The sequence below is a fragment of the Ammospiza nelsoni genome, chromosome 2 (assembly GCF_027579445.1).
Source record: "Ammospiza nelsoni isolate bAmmNel1 chromosome 2, bAmmNel1.pri, whole genome shotgun sequence".
NCBI lineage: Eukaryota > Metazoa > Chordata > Aves > Passeriformes > Passerellidae > Ammospiza > Ammospiza nelsoni.
In genome coordinates, this window is record NC_080634.1 from 31,397,909 (window position 1) to 31,419,670 (window position 21,762).

The 21,762-nt window shown below is 40.5% G+C and overlaps 1 protein-coding gene across 1 annotated transcript; it reads right to left on the reverse strand.

The window, feature by feature from the left end:
- Positions 1 to 2,175: 2,175 nt before the first annotated feature.
- Positions 2,176 to 20,556, reverse strand: CASP2 (caspase 2). The gene is made up of 10 exons (XM_059466855.1): positions 20,301 to 20,556; positions 14,753 to 14,920; positions 13,200 to 13,275; positions 11,736 to 11,830; positions 10,180 to 10,356; positions 8,966 to 9,094; positions 8,465 to 8,555; positions 4,843 to 4,992; positions 4,641 to 4,750; positions 2,176 to 4,060 (listed from the first exon to the last, which is right to left on the reverse strand). Exons 1-10 carry the CDS (start codon positions 20,448 to 20,450, stop codon positions 3,926 to 3,928), a joined length of 1,281 nt encoding a protein of 426 aa, XP_059322838.1. The 5' UTR covers positions 20,451 to 20,556; the 3' UTR covers positions 2,176 to 3,925.
- Positions 20,557 to 21,762: the final 1,206 nt, after the last annotated feature.

Genomic DNA, 21,762 nt, shown 5'->3' on the forward strand with positions numbered 1-21,762 from the left:
CAGCTACTAAGTTTGTGTTTTTCTTTACCACCTGCACCTAACAAACCCTGATCCAGATCCAAATCCAAATCGAAATACAAGTATTTTTTCAATGTAGTGTGAACTTTACCTTTGTCAAAACATGGTTTCTATGGCAGGTGTTACTGTTGCTCCTTTTTTTTTTTGCAAATAAATAAATAAAGTAAAATAAAAGTTTTTCAAATAAAAACTTTTGGAGTGCCAAAGGAAAATTAAAATAATAATAAAAAACCAGCCTAAACTACAGCAGTTTAGCTACTTTTCTAAGTCAGAGAAATCTGAGTGCGACTCTGAGCTCTTTGAAATATGTAGTAAATTACACAGATGTCATCTTAAGAATTTGTGCATGCAGGCAAAACGGTTCGTGCAAAAATACAGTCTGAAGACCAAGTTATAGATAGCAGTCCCATAAACAAGTAACAAATGCAGATGAACTGAAACAAAAGAATATCAAACTTCAACAGAAAAGAATTCTATGAGAAGCGGCAAAATCAGCAACAAACAGCAGGCCAAATTGCACTGAGTAGGACATAGCTCTCATTCCTAGTGAAACAGACTCACCAAAGCTGCTGATCCTGTGACAACAGTCGATTGTAACTTCTCTGGAGATTTCCATTTCATTCCCTTCCTTTTAAAGAAACTGTTCTCTGTATGCATACGCTGATGACATAACCTATTACATAACAGTATCTTCTTGCATTTCCTTCTCCTAACTTAATAATTTACTGGTGTGATATAGTGAAGAATTCTCATATCCTGAGGGGTAAGAACAAATTATATAAGACCGGTGCAGTCCATGTCAGGAGTCTCAGCTTGGCATAAATTTTATATGATGTATTAGAGATGTTTAGCCAAACCTTTTGATGTTTTGGAAGCATATGCTCTCTTTCAATACCATTCTGTACATCCTAATCTTTAAGGGGACTAATGACTATTTGTACAAAATCAAATCCTTTGACTATCTATCAGTAATCACAGATAGGGAAACAAAACCAGTTCAGAATTAAAATTGTATTAACTGAATTGTTCTGTTAATAAATGTGATTCTCATGCAACACAAGATTTTTAGAATACATTGGGTTCACTGTTTTCACTCCCCATCTCAAATAAAGCCCTCGACCTTATTCTTCTGGTTTCCAGACAAAATGTGAACCTCATAACACTGCCCTGCTATCCCAGCTATTGTAAGTAATTCCTTAAACCATGCTAGTAGCTCCAAACTCACCAATGAAAACATCTTCTTTACTTCATCTTCTGGCCTGCTAGAATCACTTTCTGCACAGGTAGATGTTGGTCATTACAGTGCTAATATCATACTGGATTTCCTGCACCAGAATTCTGTATTTTTAATAAACCAATGTACTCTTTCACCAAAAAGAGATCATGGAAGACAGGAAACAAATCTTCAAGGTGTCATGGATGAAACAGGGTAAATGGCAACCTCTAGTGGATTTAGAGACTGGGCATTATTTTTAGAGCTTACAAGAACAGAGCTTCTACCTTTTTATTTCACACTAATTGACTTTCTCACAGGTGCATTACTTTGATCTCAGTTTCCCCACCCAGCAGTAAGATCATGGCTCCTTTGTGAAGGGGGAAGAGAAAATTCTGTGTACAGCTGCTCCCAGCTACAAGCCTTGGGCTTTATGCATCAAGCCTCTAAGCATTCTCCGGCATTCCTTCCCATGCATCTCTCTGATCCCCTGGACCTTCCTCCGCTTCCAGAATCTGACTGATGGTATCTTCACTTTCTTTTCAGCCTCTGCCTCTGAGGCTCCTTTTTTTCCACGAACTCTTCATTTTGACACCAACTTTTCCCTCAAAAAGACCAACCCCAAAATTTTCCCAAGGTGAGTATTTCATCTGCTGAAGCACAACAGCAGCCTCCTACTTGGTGGTTCTGCCTCATCTCTCCTTATTAATGAATCACTCTTTGTTTGGCCAGGGAGTTATCAAAATTCACAAGCAGCTCACAGTGGTTGCAGCTGTAAGTAGCAGGCTTCTGCCTGAGAGTTCAAAACCCCCTCTGGGATGTGCTATCCCAAGAAATGACACAAAATTCTGTTTATGTAGAACCTCCATTTCTGCAGGGATCTAATTCTCCAAATGGAAGACACCGCACAGATTAATCAAACAAAAATTCTTTATTTTGACACCTCAAGGCAGTAAAATACAAGTGCACAAAAGATATATAAAAGTGGCAGTGATAATGCAACTTGATGCAATCCTACAGAAATTCAGTCCATCAGAATGGACTGCTTCATCAATAAATCTATCTGTAAAATATTGCACCACTTTGTAGAGGGAGCACTCAGGAAGACACTGTTTATACTCCAGCCTAATACACGACCCCTAAACTGGTGTATTAGACTTCAGAGTAAGGCACCAATTGGCAAGTATGATTCTTGTTCTGTTCATCACATTGTGTGTAGGATAAATACAAGATACACATTAATGCTGCACCCTTGTCAGCTGGAGGAAACACAGCCTTCATTTACCAGGCAGAACAATAAAAAGAGCACATGCCTAGTTTTCCAGCCTCCCTCCATTTACCTTTGTGCTTCCCATTCATAATTCTATCCCGAAAAACAGATCTTAAAAGCCATACTTACATTAAAAAAAGCAAGGAACTATGCCAACTTAGTGCTACAAAATGGAGAGACTGAGACTGAAGTGAGCCACCTGTAGTCCACATGTAATCCAGTGTCTCAGGATTTAGGCTTACCACAAAAAGAGAGCAATGCCCATCTCCCACATCACATCAAGTGGGAGTAACTGCAGTTGGACACGGCAAGACACAAATTACAGCATGAAGAGGCTGTGGAAGAAATTTCCAAAAGAAGTGATAGTTTATGCTTTTAAATGATCATGGATTAAGAAAGAAAACTCACAGAACAGTATAATAATATAAAACTCTTCCCTCTCATTTAAAAGGAAAAAAAACCTGCAGTGATAAATAATCCAAGCAACATGCTCAGACTGTAAAGAGCTGCCTTGAATATTTTTGTCAATTAAAAAGGCAAAAGATCCTCATGTACAAAGCTGTAGAGCTTCAGGGCTTCGGTTGTACAGTGCAATTTATAGACTCCTGAGAAACTGGTGGAGTGAATGTCTGTTGTGACATGTAAGTACTATGGCAAACAAATTCCTCAAAAGGAATATTCCATGCAGTTGTTCACTCTTGGGACTAAGGGAAGTTAATCTAGAATTTCTGGATTCAAAACTATTTCTGGGGCATTTTATACAGGCATATTTGTTTGGGTCTCTACATGTTTTCCTGATAATCTGGTATATCTTAGAGTTCTTTTGATAACTTGGCTATAGAAGGAATGTAGAAAAATAGACTTTTAAGTGATCAAAATGGAAAGTGTTGAGTACTGAGAACAATAACCTTCCATTTTAGGGAGGGGGAAGATTCTCCTTCATAAGAAGCCCTTTTCAATATGTAGAGCAGTCGACTGTCCTGGATGAATAACCATGCAGAAAGTACTTGAAATTGTTGAAGTACAAGCATAAGATAAGTAGCATCTTTTGACTGATTTTCCTTTCAGAAAGGCTTAACTTAAAAACTTGTACTAGTAGTCCATTTCCAGTTTCGCATTAACTTTGTTTACAAATGTCCTTATGTCTCCTTCCAAAGGATGTTTCCACTTCTTTCCAGTTCCAGTGCTGATCCTCTTTCCATCACTTTCTATACATACACACCCAATTGGGATATTAGAATTTTAAACCCTGGACTGAGTCAGGGTCAAGGAGAGTGGGCAGTTTATTTTAGAAAAGGACATAAAGAATTAGACTGGCACTCCTTGCTTGCACATGTGATGTCACAGCTCGTAAGAGTGAAAACAGATATCCACAGTCAAAGTTCAGCTTTGGCAGTATCTCTCTTCAAACAGAGCTGGCAAGGTTATTTTCCTGGTAGATAGCCAGGAAACAGGTAAAGGTCCCGACAGAGCGTGCTACAATATTCCGACATTTCCTTGCAGCGGTGGAATTCCGTGCCTGGGGCATAACCTTCTCGTTGCTTGATCTGCCTATTCACCTAGATGTGAGAGGAAAAAAATTCAAGTGACTAGAAGGATTAAAAAGACAGAAGGAAGAAGAATGTAATTTCTTTCTGCACTCCCAGATTTTTCTGTTTAATGCATTAAGTAGTCCTGTAATTATAAGAAGGATAAATAACTATGGTGCAGTTCCACAGCAGCTCAAGTTGCTGTGGTCACACTGCTTTTTTTCACTCACTCTTCCTCCACTTTTTCAATCTTTACTTTATATGAGTATTGCTGCTTTTGCAGCTGTTTTGTGCATGTTCAGGGAATGAACTCAACTAAAACAAAAGCTATTTCTATAGAAGAAAAGTAATTGTTGCAAGCAATATGAACTCTACTTGCAAGTGCACCATGTGACCACATCAGTGAAACAGGAGGAGTCAAAGAAACAGCATTACTTGGTTAAACTACTATGCAGCTGTATATAAAGTAAACAAGAAGGAGGAAAGAATTATAATTTTGCTACAAACAAGGCAAAAATAAGTGCTCTAACAGTACTTTAATCCTAGCATTCTGAAGCAATGGAAGGCCCTTCTAAAGCCAGGTGGGAGTGGGAGAGTAAATGGCCTTTACCTTCACCAGCATGTCAGCCACATGGGTGTGTCGGGAGTCCTCTGCAAACACGGAGGTGAGAGCCTCCACATACCAGGAGCCGCGCTTGGTGTTCCGCATGGCCGCCGTGCCTGCCGAGAGAGCGCCTGCCATGAAGCCTTCTGGGGAACACCGACACGTGAAACCTCCTCATGCCCAAACAATTAGGGGCCCAAACAATTACCTTTCAGGCAAGCATATCCACAGATCATATCCGAGCACGTGGGCAGCCGCAGCTTCAGGCTTTCTTCCTTGTTCGCGTCGCTTTCCTCACAGCCTGGAGAATCTGACCATCCTTTGCCATCTCTTTGATCCACTCCCCGGTCCAACTCATCTGTGGTGGCAATAAACGAGGAGAGGGAGAAAGGGAGAAGAAATTATCCTGAATTACTGGATGTAGCTTTCCTGTACTGACTTAGATTTTTGGTCAGCAATGCCACAATTCCTGACAAGCAGAAAGTTTTTGCATTAACTTGAGGCTTTCTCAGGTGTTCAAAACTCATCTGAAAGTTCTTCTGCGCAAACTAATGCAGTACCAACAACTGCTGCACCTGCTTAACCTGACACGGTCTGCATGCTGATTTCTGCTCCCACCTCTTCCTGCACAGATCATGAGATAACCATGAAAGCAGGGAAGTTTCTGATAGTTCTCCACCACTCATTTGATGCCTACCCATGATGATTTTATTTTCCACTCATACCTACCTTGGAAATATCCAAAAATGCCTAGTGCACTTTGCAGTGCTAACTGTCTTTTGACTGCAGAACTCAAACAAGAGCTGTAATTTTAGTTGCTATGATCTACACCCAGGACATGTAGAAAACCTAGACCAAGTATTTCACCTAGTTCTAAAACCTGATTACAATACTGCTTGTTTCAATTAAAAGCATAAATTGTGCAGCAGAAAAATGCAAAATAATCTGAATCCAAACATGAGAGAGACCTACAGTCCACAGAGATAAAACCTGGAGTTTAAAACCTGGAGAGCATTTAATGCTCTTTCCAGGATTCATTAGTGTGCATTATGCAAGTGTAGATATTCTCAATTGGTTTTCTGCATGATGCAGAGCTTCCATTATAATCTCAACTAATTGCTTAGTGGTGGTAACTTTGATAGTCCAGCTGTGTTACAAGAAAATTAAAATTACATTTCACAAATTTTCCATATAATTTTGCCCTTTTGTTTTCTTTTGTTATGAGAATCTATTATTCTTTCTTCCTAACAGCAAAATCAGAGTCTAGTGTTACAAGGCTTCAGTGTCCACTTCAGAGGCCTTCCTCCTAAGATGTTTCTCAATTTTTATTGCCAGCTCATGTCTAAATAATCTATTTGGATTTCTAACCCTTTAACAGGCAGTGGAACAGGTGGCATCTCATAATTATGCTCAGAAAGTGGTCAGTTCATAAGTCAGCAACATTGTTCTTTTCCTCTAAAAAGAAAACAGCAGTGGGAGGAGTGTGATTGTCTGAAACAGCCTAGAATTAAAGTCTCCATAGCTCAGAATTTAATAATTTCATAATTAAGCTCCTTTCTCATCTCTTACGGTAGCAATGCGTATTTTTTCATTTTTAACCACATTTTTTTCATGCCTTTATCACCCTTCTCAAAATCTTTCCAGTTCTCTGTCTTTTTAAAAATTTAGTGTACTGTTCACAGTGCATTTTATTTCAGAACACTCAGGTAATTTTACTGTCAAACTCTATTCATCCCATTATGTATAAAATCAAAACTTTTTTGATTAAAGCTTCAGAATTAAACATCTTCCTCATGCATATCTTCAAACACCACTCCTATCAACTTTACTAAAACATGTAAAGCACTAACCCTTTGCATACTTAACCTCTAATTTATAGAACCACTGCCAGAGATTGATCAAGTCTGTTTAAATTGTACTGAAGCTCCCAGACAGCTGTTCTGACAATTAATTTAAGTAACTGCTAACTACCCAGCTTTTAGTATAATTTTTCACTCTTTTGAATGGACTACATCAAATGCAGATTCTAAGCAACTTTTATGCCACACTGAAACTCTTCCCATTGCTTTCTGTTGCCACTGGTTTTTGACCCATGACTGTAGGTGAACTACTTAACTTCTTTAGTAGACTCCTGCCAAAAGCTCATTGGGAATTAGGACTGTACCAATATTTCTTTATCTACATTTTAAAAATGTGTCACTAATAGAAGACAGAGCAGGCCTACAATGTAAGGTTAGAGAGGAAGAATAACTTATGTATTTCTCACCTTGTTTCAACTAGTTCCAGCTAACTTGCATGGCACAGATAGATTGACTACTATTTCAAAGTTGACAATACTATTTATACAGTCCTTTTAATGCTGTCTAAAGGGTACACATTTTTGTTGACAACTCAATTACTTTTTAACTGGCTTTCCCCTCTAGCTATTAATCAAGGTTTAAAAGAGGTTAGACAAGGCAGGGTTTTGTCTTTGCTGTTTTTTATTAAATTGAGTTTTTCCTTACAGTTTTTCAAGTATCTTAATCCTTTGTCTACTGCAATATCCTAGTTCTAAAGTGTTATGCACAGCAAGCTTTACCACTCTTCCTTGACAGCAACTTTTTGGGAATGCAAAGGCCAAGCTTGATTTGTTAGTCTTAACAGACTCCTTATGGTAACATTACAGTCAAATAAACATAATTACCTAATGAGGTCAGCTGAAAATTATGGCTAATTACACTTATTTCCACCCTGAGTCTGCACATTCACATTTGTTCAAGAGTATCTAAATGTTCATTCACTTAAGGAAAGCAATCAGATTCAATTCACATTGTAAACATGCATGTTACAATATTCCCAAATGCTTAAAAGGATCAAGTATTTCTGACCACTGAAATACTTCATGTAGACTTTGGGCATTTCCCTGTATTGGGATTAAAGAAGAGTAGAGATTGGAGGACAAACTGTAAAGCTTGCTAAAAATGAGAAAGAAGGGAGACAACTGTGAGAAACAAGGAAAAAACAAGGGGAAAAGCTATGAGGAAAACTCCTCTATCACAATGGAAAAGAAGGAAACTCTAAGACAGAGCTTCACTTTGGAATAGCTGCAATTTCACAGAGTCCAAACACTTGAGAAAAAAATTTTGGTCATTAGCAGATCTGAAAGGTAGCTAGTTACAGATGTCTTTGTTTAGTTACAAAAGGGAGGAAAAGGAGTAATAGAATTTAAATTAAAAGGTACACAAAGCACAGAAGAAGAACAAGTTTGTAAGAATCATTAAAAGAGTTCTGTACAGCAGCATGTAAGAATTCAACAGCAGTATGTGGAAAAGGGTGCAAGGAAAGGTCATCTGAGGCTGAAAACAGGCTCAGGTAAAGGAAAAAGCCAAGACCCTAAAAATAATTGGAACAACCCTGACAGCTCAAGAGACCACCACAGGAGACACAACACATCAAGGATCTAGAGAAAGACAGGACCTCAGCAAGACTCCAGTGCTAGTGTACTGCTCCATGCTGTGCTGCTATTTGTGCACCACGTGCCCCGCTCCCCCTCCTGCAGGCACAGCACGAGGAAGCCTCGGGGTATGGGTGGGACATGACAGAGTTTATGTCACCAAGGTGCTCTGGGGTCTGCAAGGCAATGCACACACCTCATGCACAGCTAAAGACACTTACAGAGCAACAGATGCAGGGGCAGCAGCGGGGCAGAGGGAGGTGAATATGGGTCCCACTTACACCTGAGAGAAGCAAAGAGCAAAGTTGACAGCAAGTTGAATGTGAGGGTGTGCATGTGTGCAAAATGAGCCTTAATGGCATGCCAAGTACATGGCTTTCAGTGCTTGGGCACTCACCTCCCCGGCAGGCCTGAATAAAGAACATTTTGGGCTTATTCTGGAGATTTGGGCAGTTTGCATTATCAAAGAGCCGGAAAGCCTCCTGCAACTGAGAGAAGAAAGAGAGGAAATTTCTTCACTGTAGCCTCCTGTAAGCCAAACCCAGTCTCAACCTTGGTTCCCTATCTTTTGCTTATTACCTCACCAGTCTTGGTAATCCTCTCCTTTATCTGCAAACTCAGTGTGTGACAAACATATCCCTTCTCCACCCTCTCCCCAGGTTCATACTTGCTTGGGTTCATGAACTCTACCTAGTATTTACACAGAGAAATAATTTCTCCTGCTTGCTATTTTTCATTTTCTAGACCTCCCCTTGCCCTTTTCTTCCCTCCAGCCCTTATTTTTTTCTATTTTAAAATATGTGAATCCTCAGTCTTTTTTTTTTCTTTTTTTTTTTCTTTTTGAATATTGTTACTTTCCTGGAGATAACCTACAAGAGATCAGGACTCAGCAACATACCTGTAGTAGTTTGCCATCACTGCCATAAACCCCACCCTCCACACCATGGGAAAGCAGAGCAATAATGCAGGAATCCACATCTCGATGATCTCGCAGCTTGGAGAATCTCTCCAATGCATTCTGCATCTCCTAGAACAGGAAAAAAAAAATCCAATGCTTTCCAAACTTCCATAGGGAAAGTGAATCAATTTTCTGGGAAGAACACAAATGGCCCTCCTTGTAACGAAGAAAAACCCCTCACACCTCAAATTTACATGAAAAAGACATATACTATTAAAAAAAAAGGCAAAATATTCTTCTTTTATGCAATATTCAGTCCTAAATATAACACTGTGAAGCAGGAATTGCTTAGGCCAACAGAGGAAACCAAGTGATATTTTACAAGTGATATTTTACACTGACACTGGCATCTGGCTGGGATGTTGGACCAGCTTAACAGATACATACTCTGGGGCTTCAGGCATTCAGACACTAGTGGTCAATTCAAAATTTAAACTGAAAAACTTCAGGAACCGACAACGTGACAGATACAAATATCTTCTATCAATGTTGCAAAAGCTCTGTTCTTGAAGAAAACATTCTTTAACACGTCCTGTGTCAGTTGAATTCATAGGGATTTAAAAGGACTAAGATCAAATGATGCTGGAGAAGACAGCAACTGCATTCCTAGGGAGAGTGGCTTGATTAAGTTAGTCATGGAACACAACCAATTTTCCTATGTGAAGCACATACATGTTTTTAGTGAAGACTGAAAGAGTGGAACTGAGCTGCACAGATAGACTGGTGAATGGGATGCCAACTGACTTCACCAGTGAAAGGACATGAAAACGTCACAATAGCAAAGACTACATCAAATATTTGCAAAGTTTAACTTTTAGGAGAGAACACTGGAAAAGTCTATCTATAGTAAATTGGAGACTTCATTAATTTGTGCTTTTAACACATGCCAGGAGTGGTCTCAAAAGTCTTCCCCTTGCATTAGGGTCAGACTAGAATAGTACCTCTTGTAGTTCTTTGTGATACTACTATCCACTGGAAGAGCTCAGCCTTCCAAGCTTTCTCATGTGGATCAGTATGAGAGCATCATCACGTTCAGCTTCATTTTCTATTCTTAAGTGATAATTCATATATTCAAAGCTCAGCTACGTACCAGAGACAACTACGACACAAACTCTCAGGCACACCGGTTGTGAAGCACTGGGATCACCCCTTACCTGTGCAGTTTGATCATGGCAGACAGTGACTCGGTAGCCGAGGTGCCTGAAGAGCATCTCCAGGGAAGCGCAGTCCACGTCTCCCCCGGCGCGATATTCCAGGTCCTTCTCGCTGCTGAAGCGGACATTGCTGAGGATCAGCGCTAAGCCTCGTGGCTCTGATGTCAGCTTGTATGCCTGCAAGGAAGATTAAAAACGGGTAAATTTAGACTACACAAGGAAATAATGGTGTGTTAGAATAGAACAGCTATCATTCCAGACCAACTTGATATGCCTGTGCTTGCCAGCCTCCACAACTGACAATGCTACAATACTATTATTAATAAGTTAGACTGCCTTGCCTTATTCCTCATTTCAAAAGAAACACAGCTTATCCATTTCAAATTGTGAATTAGATATTGCTAACTTTTCCCCCTTTCCTCACCCCAGCAGGGCCCCAAATATTTTTGTGTCACCCCCAACAAAGGACAACACTATGCAAAATTTAGCTAAGGTTTCTTAATTGCTGTTGGGAGCAGAGATGTAAAATAGCAATGAGTGTCATTGTAACAGCAAGGGACTGTCAGTCATTGATCTTCAAAGTTGTGCAACTGGCAAAAGAGGTTAACAGGAAAAAAACTAATTTAAGAGGGGTGCCTTCTGACAGAGAAGTTACCTCTCTGTCCCTACCATTCCAACAACAACAAATCAATAGTAATTCACTTATTAACACTCCTGCAAATTGGAAGTAAAATTTAATACCAAAGAAGAATATCAAATAAGGTGCATCCAGGCACAGATGTAAAAGGAGCCTAGTCAAGCTCACACTGGCACTGCTTATTAATCAAGTCACCCCCACAGACAGTTCCAAAAAACCCAAACAAAAACCAACACACAAACAAAACCTCTGTTTCATTACACATAGAGCCTCTGACACTGTACAACCCTAAGGAAGTGTTTATCCCACAACACAAAGTAATTTTTCCTTAAGCCCATCCCACCAATCTATTTACAGACAGAATCAACAAAAAGGAATTAGATTACATATAAACTTCAAACACCGCAGCAGAAGATTAGAAATTCAAATTGTTCTACCCACAGGTAGAATTCTAACACATAATCCTGATCTGGTTCTCAAGCCTAAGGATTCTATTGGGTACAGCTGACAATTAAAACAGCCAACTTACTAGCTGAAAACACAGTTCTACTATCTTACAGTCATTTAGAGGGTTTGTCATCTTACAGAAAATGAGGACACAGATAAATAAGCTTGAGGCAATAATACTGACAGCTCACAGAGAGCAATAGCACAGAAGTCATTCCAACAAGCTCTTCATGACCAAAAAAACAGAGGCAGAGATTTGTTTAGAGTTACAGAACCTTTTGGGATCTCTTGACACTTGTAAATGAGAACCACATCAAACGGAGCATGACTGGTAACACCTTTCATTTACACAAATAGCACAACCCTGATCTGCATCCCAGTGAAGCATTTCAACTCAATTTTAAGTGGCACATGTTCAGCTCACTGATCCAAACATCTCACATCTTGAAGACTTTCTCTGCCAACAACTTACCAAGTGCTGATGATTGTGATAAAATTCAGGAGTGCAATACTTCACTGGAGGAATTGAGGGACCATCTCCATTATCCAAGGAATGCTCTATTGGTTCTGTGCAAAGCCAAATATATTAATAAAAATTAAAAATTTCAGACACAAAACCTCTGTATTAAGGTAGTAACTTGCAAATTCTGAACTATATTTATTTATGCATATTTCACACCTCCAAACATTTTGTTTGATCAGGGCCTACTGACACAAAATGAAACACAGAAGAGAAAAAAAAGTGCTGTAACAGTATACTTGTTTTATTTATTTTAACTGACAGCTTTTATTTTTGCTTGTATGTGGGTCAGCCTTATCTAACGCCTAGTCTACAGAGTATGAAAACAGAATTCTCATCTAATTTAAGATCTTTGTGCTTTCTGCTGTTTTGCACAGTATGTTCTTACTTTCAGAGTTTGGCTGATGAAATGTTGCTAGAAAATTTCAAACAGAATACTTCTTTCCTTCATAAAAGGCCTCCCATGCTGAACACATGCATAAGTGATCAAACGAGACAATTTTAACTTTCATAAAGTGCAAAGCCCTTCTCTTTTTTTAATCTGCCTCTGAACACTTTCCTCTGGATAACAGCAGATGAGGGGAATGATAATCAACTATTTGCCATTTGCAGACAAACACTCACTCCTCTGTACCGAAGAAACTGAGCTAATGACATTCACGAGCTCTTCTGAAATCCTCTTTCAGCATTTTGAGGCATGGCTCTCCTGGTTGGAGGAACATATGCTCTAAAAAAATCAAAACAACCCAACCTAAAACCCTTGCACATAAATAAAAAAGTTTCCAAAAATTAGACACTTGCTCTTCAACACCAGAGAGAGCTTCTAGTAACCAGCATAAGGGAAAACCTGTGGTTAGGGAAAAAGTACTCAAGGCATTACCAGAAGCAACATAAAAACTAGCAAGGAGATTCATTCCAACCAATGTTTATTAGACCAGATCCCTGGCCTAAGCTGGAAATGCACGTTAAGGAGAAGCTGATATCCTGCACTTGACAGAAGCTAAAGAAAAGCAAGTTGGACCCAGATAACACATATAAGGCCTTAAACTAATTTTTTAAGAAGGAAGTCTTGGTTAAGAAATGCTGCCTGAAGTCAGTATCTTATCAGAGTGCTAGCTCAATGAAATTCTATTACAGATCTTCAAGAAAATCTTTGCAAAATCTAGAATTTTACTGACAGGTACTGTTTTAAGCAACAAAGTCTCCCATAAGAATAAATGAAGCTAACAAGAAACACGTATTGGTTGTCTCTTCCCATATGCTATAAAGCACCCTCTTTGATCATAATATAGTCAGTTTACTGTCAAGTTTGCATTCCTGGCATGAGCAAAGTGGTGGCAAGCTTATCTCTACAATCAAATTAAGACAGTATTAATTGGCAGGAGCCAACCAGGTAGCAAATCAAGTGCAACTCACCAAGCCAACGGGGTCTCTTTGAATTACAGGACTCACTGACAGGGTATGGAAGATCTGACTCATGACAGTGTTCAAGCTACAAGACATCAATAAATCCATGAAAAAGAGTAGCATAAAATAGCTTTTTTTTCTCTACAGTACAAAGCTGAAGGTATCATGGAAGAAAGGATACATGCATTTATATACACAAAAAAATGACTAAAATATAATATTATGGTCACTTCCAAAAGAAACATCATGACAAGACAGCAGCAGCACTTTCTCTCAATGCAAGACTCCTCCCCTTTGATCATCTGCACTTCTACCCAAATCCTCAGTTTAGAATCTTTACACTGGGGTCATCTTAGCTTTCTCGGTTTTAACAAGAACTTGATTGTCTGGTGATTCCTCTATTTTTGTTTGCTGTCAAGATTTCATTGTTTGTATAGTAAAGAAAAATTGGAAACAAAAAATTAAAAGGGTAGTCTAATAAATTTTACATTTTAATAAGGGAACACTTGTGCAAAAGTATTTGATCTCGCTTCCTTTGTGTAAAATATGTTTACTGACAGTTTCCATCCTTGCCAATGCACTAAGAACATGGAATCTTTCCAAAACTCTTCCTTTAGTACAACACTAAGTACACAAAGTGAAAAGGTGAAAAAAATAACAAAAGAAAGAAATACAAGTATTTGTTTCTTCAAGAGTCTACTCAGACAATCACTGAAAACTAAACCAATGAATGTTCAGAGAAAATTTCTGGATTATTGATTACACATCCATTAAGAACTTGTTGGATGTAAGAACAGTGCAGGAGCCTCATACAGTCCAACAAAAAGAGGTGCAAGGCCCTGTGCCTGGGGCACCAATATATCCTGGGGGCCATCCAGCCGGGAAGCAGCTTGGCAGAAAGGGACTTGTGTGCTGCCAAGCCCAAAAGGAGCCAGCAGTGCACCCTTGGCACAAAGGCAGCTGGAACCCTGGGCTGCACCAGGAGGAGCGATGCCAGCAGAAGAGATGAAGGGAGGTGATCCCTCATCCCCCTCAAGGGGAACTTATCAATGTGTATGAATACCTGAAAGGAGGGCACAAAGAGGACAGAGCCAGGCTCTTTCCAGTGGTGCCCAGCGCCAGACCCAGAGGCCATGGGCACAAACTGAAACACAGGAGACTCCCTCTTAAACATCAGGAAATGCTTTTATATTGGGAGGTGCCTGAGCACTGGAGGCGGTGCCCAGAGAGGCTGCAGCCTCCATCCTTGCAGATATTCAGAAAATGCCTGGATGTGACTCTGGAAGCCTACTGAACGTAACACTTGAGCAGGAAAGTTGGAAGAGATGACTTCCAGAGGCCCTTTCCAACCTCCACCATCTTGTGATTCTTTATGAAAATTCTGTTCTTCCCAAGTTTCTTCTTCTCTGCTTTTGCTAAGGCTACTACAAATTTCAACTTACAACAAAACCACTCTATCCTCTGTAAAAAATTGAGTTTCTCCCATTTGATAAAGATCCTTTTGTGCCCAAACCCAATCTGAAATGCAATCCATCCATCCTATTCTTTAAAAACTGCTGTACCCTTGCAATCTCATGGCTCAGGTTGGACATTGTCTTCAGGATCATTGCCTCCAGGTGCTGCTGCTTGGTTTCTCTCAGAGCTTCACAGAAGGCTGAGAAGGCATTAGGGCCTCTCTTGGGCAGCAAATTGAGGAATTCCACATTCCGGTCGAAGCTCCCAGACTTGGCCTGAGGAAAAAAAAAATCAAAATCCATACTCAAGTAACATCTGACATAAATAACTTGCAATGAATCATCAGAAGAACTCCTTTTTTTTTATTTCAGAAAAACATTTCACCACTATGCTTAGCTGTGCTAGAACCACTATTATATTCTTCCTAGTTGATTTCATTCACACTTCTCTGTTCCTATTTGCTCAATACATGACACCACACAACAAGCCAACAATTCATACATGACCACACACAGTAATACACCATATTCTCTCTAAAATTTTTCTTCCAGTTACGGCTGGAATAGTATCTGCTCCTCCTCACTGAATACACAAAGTCAACCACATGCTCCCACTACTATCCAATAGTTTATGGTCTCACACAGATAGTCAAATTCTCCAGAAAACATTAAGTAAAACACTTACTATATGCAGTCAGTTCCAGAATGGTATTTTCTATGTACAGATGAATACTTAGACCAATGAAGCGAAATATACTGGTATATGGGGAAAAGTAGCCATCAAAAAATTAAACAGTGCCAAGAAGCTCTAACTGTTAGGATATTAACAGGTATTTCCCAACAAAATGTATAATTTCTACAATAATACTCTTCCCTGTGAAATCTAAATTACACCAAAAATCACACACCAAAATACTAGGTATCATAAACAAATTTTATTTATTTAGAATTAATCTTATATTGTTTTAATTATCACTTAGATCCAAGATCTCTCCTTTTGGTGGATGATGGGAATAGCTGATGAGTTAGAGATAATTAAAGCTTAACAATACAGCAATCACAGGAAAAAAAAAAAAAAAAGAAGCCTTGAAGTAAATGTGAAAATCTTCTGCTACAAAAGATATCATATCATCTGGTTTCATTCATAATTATCAAGCTCAGTGTCAGAGTCTGGGTTTTGCCCTGACACATTGTTTGGGAGGATATTGCAAAATCTTGTTGATCCAATGTTTATGAACCTATTTAGAATTTCAGACCTATATTCATTCATGACTGACTAAGAGCATTTATTTTTATCCTTGGCTTCAATGTTTTGTCCTTTCCCTTATTTATCAAACTCCTTTCTATAAATTGGTCTTGATTTGCTACAGGAAACAAACTTTCTTCCATAAATGGCCTCTTTCCCTTAGCAGTGAATGTACCTTCTCCTATTCCCACAGGATCCGGAATTTTCAGAGTACTATTGACTAGAATTGCCAATAACAATGTCTTACTTGTGCCTTCCCAGAAGTATGAAGGTTCCTTTCTCCTGGTAACACTGCTCCATTAGTCGCTGAAAATAACCACCTCCATACATTTGTATCTTGCTGTAAGCTCATTGAATTTTATTGTAACTAGAAACGTAAGTTGAGACTTGATTTCTTAAGTATCTAATGCATTTTTCTTCCTTTCTGCAGCTGCTTTAAGACAAGCTAAAGGTCATTCATCTTCTTCAGTCTGTGACTCTAAGCCATAAATGATAGTTAAGAACACAAGCTGACCTCAAGAACCAGAATGCTACTTTTACTGAAAAGTTAGGAAATTTCCAGAATGTTCATATTCTGCACTTTGCATGCACAGCAGTCAGCTTTTGGCAGACTTCTTCCTTAATGCTTCCTTAAACACTCAAAGTCATATCAGGAAGCACAGCCCTTTATCTTCAACATCACATTTAGGTTATGCTAAATAATGTTCAGCAAACATTCAGAAGTTAATAAGACACTTCTTTCATTTTATTTCCCAATACATCCCTAATTTATTTCTTTCCCCTCACATATGGGTTTGACAATCTGAATAACAGAAACTAATTGTAAATAAATTCTCAAGTCCTGTCAAAATTCCATATTAGTCTTATTATACACCTGCAGAATCCATAGAAAAAGCATATAAAATTGACAAACATCCTAATCAAATTTATGTCACTTGTCAAAACCAATGATCCCTTCATTACTGTCTAGTGATCAACGGAGTATTTAAATCTTTCTATATATACCATCTCAGTCTTTGATTACAGTACAGAGTACTCAACTTGTTTAAAAAGCATGAAAGCTCTTGCTATTTTATCTGCAATTTTAAAAGTCCATCTCAGAGCTCTGGAAGAACATCTAATGCTCCAACAAGCATTTATGCAAGTAGATGTTGGAGCTTGCCTTAAAAACAGCCGTTTCCACTGTCCCACTTTATGCCACAATAATTTCCCCCCTGTGTTTGAAACTCCCCTCTTCTGGGTTTTCACCTAGATAATCATAACATCATTTTCACTACAAAGTAAACACAATTTTTTTTTCTTTACAATTTATTGAAAATGTATATTGTGAAAAAAACTTCGCACGGTTTAGCATCTTTCTGAACGACCCAATTTAAATTCAATACTGTCAGATCCTACTATCTCCCCACATTTCTTACATCAAAGGAGGCAGCTTCTATTTGCTGACTCTTCTCCAATGCTGTACACCTATAAACTCTCTACTTACTCTTCATATTCCTTGTGAGCTCCTCATCCAGTTCAACCATCTTTGCCTTCAGTGGCTCCTTCTGGAACACAGTCCCCCTCCCATCTTCTTTTTACTTGTGGTAAAGTTTCAGTACTGGTTTGACACCTCATACTTGGAAAAAATGTCATCTCCCTGAGCTCCTTGATTTACTTCACTTTCCTTACATTACAGAAATTTATTTAAATGCTCTATTTCCAGAATTTTCTGTTTCCAGAAAAATTTCCATTTTCTTCTTTTGTTTAGCTTAAATCAAGCCAACAGGACCAGCGTAACTGTTGTCTTTTTAAGAAAAGATTATTTAGAACATAACTATTTATCGTAACTATTTATCCAGATCTTGATTTCCTGACTTATTGAGGGTGCAGGAGGATATATATAGAACCAGCCAGTTATAATATCCAGGAGAATCTATTCTCTTTCATCAGTCAATGGCATTTGGCTCCTCCTGTTTCCATTAAGGTACCTGGCGATCAGCATCACAATACATTTACAATAACAGGCTACTTAACAGCACTTCTAAGACCAGTGCTCACATTTGCCAGAGACAGGAAGAATATTAAAAATTCACAGACCTACTACAGGAAGATCAAAGTTAAGACAAAGTGTTTTCCACTCCAGTGATTCTTTTTTTTTTTTAATGCACTTTGCTCTTTCTCCATAGCACTGTTATGTCTAGGAGTATTCAGTAAACGTTCCCTTCATTTTTATCCTTCTAGTACAATGCATATTCTGCAGATCCAGCCTTCCTTCTACCTCTGCCATATTTCTATTTTTGTTGCAATTTGCAGATCAATGCCCTGCAACAGTGGTCCAAGTCACTCTGTTCTCTTGCTCAGGCTGCTACTGCTATTTATACACATTTAAGCACTTAGTTAGGTGTGTTTATTGTATTAGGCATAACTTTTCACTAAGCTACTACTCTTTACCTGAGTTATCCATCATAACACCTTCCTCCTTACTGATAATCCATTACTAAGTACTGCTGCATTCCCTTTTACTCGATTACATCTGGAGGGAAAGGCTCCTTTAGGCTTCTTCTCTTCTGTCTCAGATTAATACTTTTAACCTACAATAGCACCTCACCAAAAAGAGTACTTTCTCTGCCATTACCTTAGTTTGAGACGATTTTTTTTCCCTTTTCTTCCCTTCTCCCCCTCAGGTGACACAGTGCAGGCCATCAGAAGCCCACCCCTACTCACCATTCACACTTGAGCAATGATGCTGCTTAACCCCTGTGGGCTGCTAAGCATCAGACACTCAGTTACCTCCTCCCCAGGTGGAATGGTGGGGAGAACCCAAAGAATAAAAGTGAGAAAAGTTCAGACAAACATGGTTTAATAGGTTAAGCAAAAGCCACACGCACAAAGCAAAACAAAGAATTCACCCACTAATTCTTGTTGGCAGGCAGGAGCTCAGCCACTCCAAGGCTAGCAGGGCTCCATCACTCACAATGGTGACTTACAAACACAGAATATTCTGAGTGGGAAGGACCATTGAGTCATACGTGAATGGCCTGTACAGGGATTAAATCCAAGACTGTGGCATCATTAGCACCATTCTCTAACTCAGTTTCCCTTTCCTTCTTCTTCTCCTACCTTTACATGCTGACCATGACACTGAAACTGGATACGGAGTGGGATATCCCTTGGGTCAGCTGTCTCGGATACGGCCCCTCCCAATTTCCTGTGCACCTCCAGCACTGCTGGTCGGGTGGGGTGAGAAGAAAAGGCCTTGGCTCTGGGTCAGCACTGCTCAACAATAACTAAAACACTGCGAAATCAACAACACTGTTTCCAGCACAATCCAAAACACAGCCTCATAGCAGCTACTATGAAATTAACTACTCCAGCCCGAACTCGGAGAAGTCCCTGATTCACTCTCTGGCTTGCACTGTTTCATGGTATCTTTGTTCTCCTCCACTGGGGATTGGAGCTATTTCAGGTGAGACTGCCTGGAGCTCCCACAACTCAGCATTGATATCCTTGACAGGCCCCATGAGGCATCTAATATTATCTTTGACACTGCGTCAAAGTATGCAAAGTAATTCACATTATCTTTGACAATGACTCAAAATTAGTCAGGAAGTTATCTTTTCACTATCAAAACCTTATCAGTCTCAGGTTAACATTTTCTACACTCATACCCAGAAAATAGCTCATAATCCTAATTTTCAGCATCCGTTCTTTGTTATGGGACCATGAACTTTGCTAGGGGACTAAAAACCCCCTCAGCTCCTTACTTGAGCCCTGACATGCACTTGTTGTGCAGTTTCAACCACTTCCTTTCCAGCCTGCTTTCTCTGAAGACCTGCAGCTCATCCTGCACTGTGTTCTGCACATTACCATCCCTCTGGCTGGAATCCCAAGCTATTTCCGATGACTTCTCCCCACAGCACCCACTGCACAGGGAAAGCAACACAAGCCTACAAACAAACAGCATTTGTCAGTTGTCAGTGAGCCTTGCAATACAATTCACGCAATTTACAAAAACATACAGGAAGCACCAACTCTTTATGTGGAAGGTGCCACAACAAACCGGTATATAAAGTATTCATTTACTTATTTTCACAGTATTATTTTGGAAATACATATTATTCCTGCTTCTATACGTGGAAGGAAAAAGATAAGCACAAAACTACAATAATGGACTGGAAGTTACCATACGATGCACTAAGTGCAGCCTGCTGCAACTGCACACCAGAACACAGGGAAATGTCAAGAGGAAATGCACTTTGCCTTTCTACAAAAGCACCTCACAGCTCTCCTGCACGCTGCAGCTCCTCGGAGTGCAATTCCCCTGCAAGGTGCAGGTAACAGGTGAGTTTTTCCCATGCTGCCGCTGCAAAGAGCGACACCGAGCTCAGCCAGACACAAAGCTCACGGCGCAGGCGACAACCCGCGTACCTGTATCATTTCCACCATTTCCGTGGTGATGATGTCTTTCTCCACCATGTGCTCCACCAGCACATTCAACACCAGCTGCTTGGCCAGCATCACCCGGTTCTTCTTGAGAGCTTCCTGGTGGCACCGCTGCATGCCGCACGCCGCCAGCATCCTGGAGGAGCGGGGACACCAGGGCCGAGCGCCGCGCCAAGAAGCCACCCGTGCCCCCTCCCGACTTTTGGCGCGGGAGGAACCGGCGGGACCCCGCGGGCCGCGGCCGCCGCCTGACTACGGGCGGGCGGGCGGAAAGGAGCCTTCTCCCGGCGGCCCCCGCGATTCAAACGGCGGGACGCGCTTCCCGCCCTCACGTGACCGCCGCTGGAGCGGGAGCGCCTTCCCGCCTCTTCCTGCGCTGGCGGGCGCGCGGTCCCTCAGGCGTGCGGAGCTACCGGGCGCAGTAGCCAGGCTGCGCCTTCCTTGGGAAGCGTACCGGCTCTGGGCATTTTTAATTCTTTTTTTAACCGGTTTTAGTTTCTCTGCTTCCGCTGAGATGGGTTCCTGCGGCAATCAGCTGCAGTCAAAAATGATAACGTGCTGTAGTTAACAGGGAGGGAGGAAGGGTGCAGAGAAATACGGAGGGAAATACAAAGGGGTAATCAAGCGAGCACCCTAGCGAAAGCAAATTCACAGCTCCCATTAAGGAATCAATTGGAAAAATTGGTTGGAAAAGACCTCTGAGATCACCATGGCAACTCGACCATAGCACTGAGTGCCACGTCCAGCCCTCCCTTAAACAACTCCAGGGACCGTGACTCCACCACCTCCCAGGGCAGCCCATTCCAATGCTCGACAACCCTCCCGAGAAGAAACTCTTCCTGATGTCCAGCCTGAACCTCCCCTGGCACAGCTTAAGGCCAATTCCTCTGGCCCTGTCACTGGTAGCCTGGGAGAAGAGCCCAAACCCCACCTGGCTGCAGCCTCCTTTCAGGGGTTTTGGAGAGCGATAGGGTCTCCCCTGAGCCTTCTCCAAGCTAAACAACCCCAGCTCCCGCAGCTGCTCCCCATACAACTTACAAAAACAGTCATGTAAATCTTCAGATGGCTTCTGCACATTATTCTTTAGCACATAGATTTCCCGTGTCCTGGTGCACAGGAATTCCATCTGCTAAAGCTTAGCACAAGTCCAAAGGCTTGACAACCTTTACAAATGTTGAAGACAGAATTGTACTGATTGTAACTGGTGACATTTTTGGTCTTTGTTTTGGCTAGTTTTTAGTTGGTGCTGGCCACCTGAATTTCTTCCTGACTCCTGGCAATTTGATGCACTCAGGCAAGTCCTGAGTTACCCAGTTTAAGACTCAAAGTTTCTATGCCTGTGTCACATACCTGTGACACCTTTTGGTAAGGTATTTTTCTTTTCTGCTGGCAGATACAGGAGGGAAATGCAAGGAGTCATTGACATTAAAGAAATCACAGTGCCTTG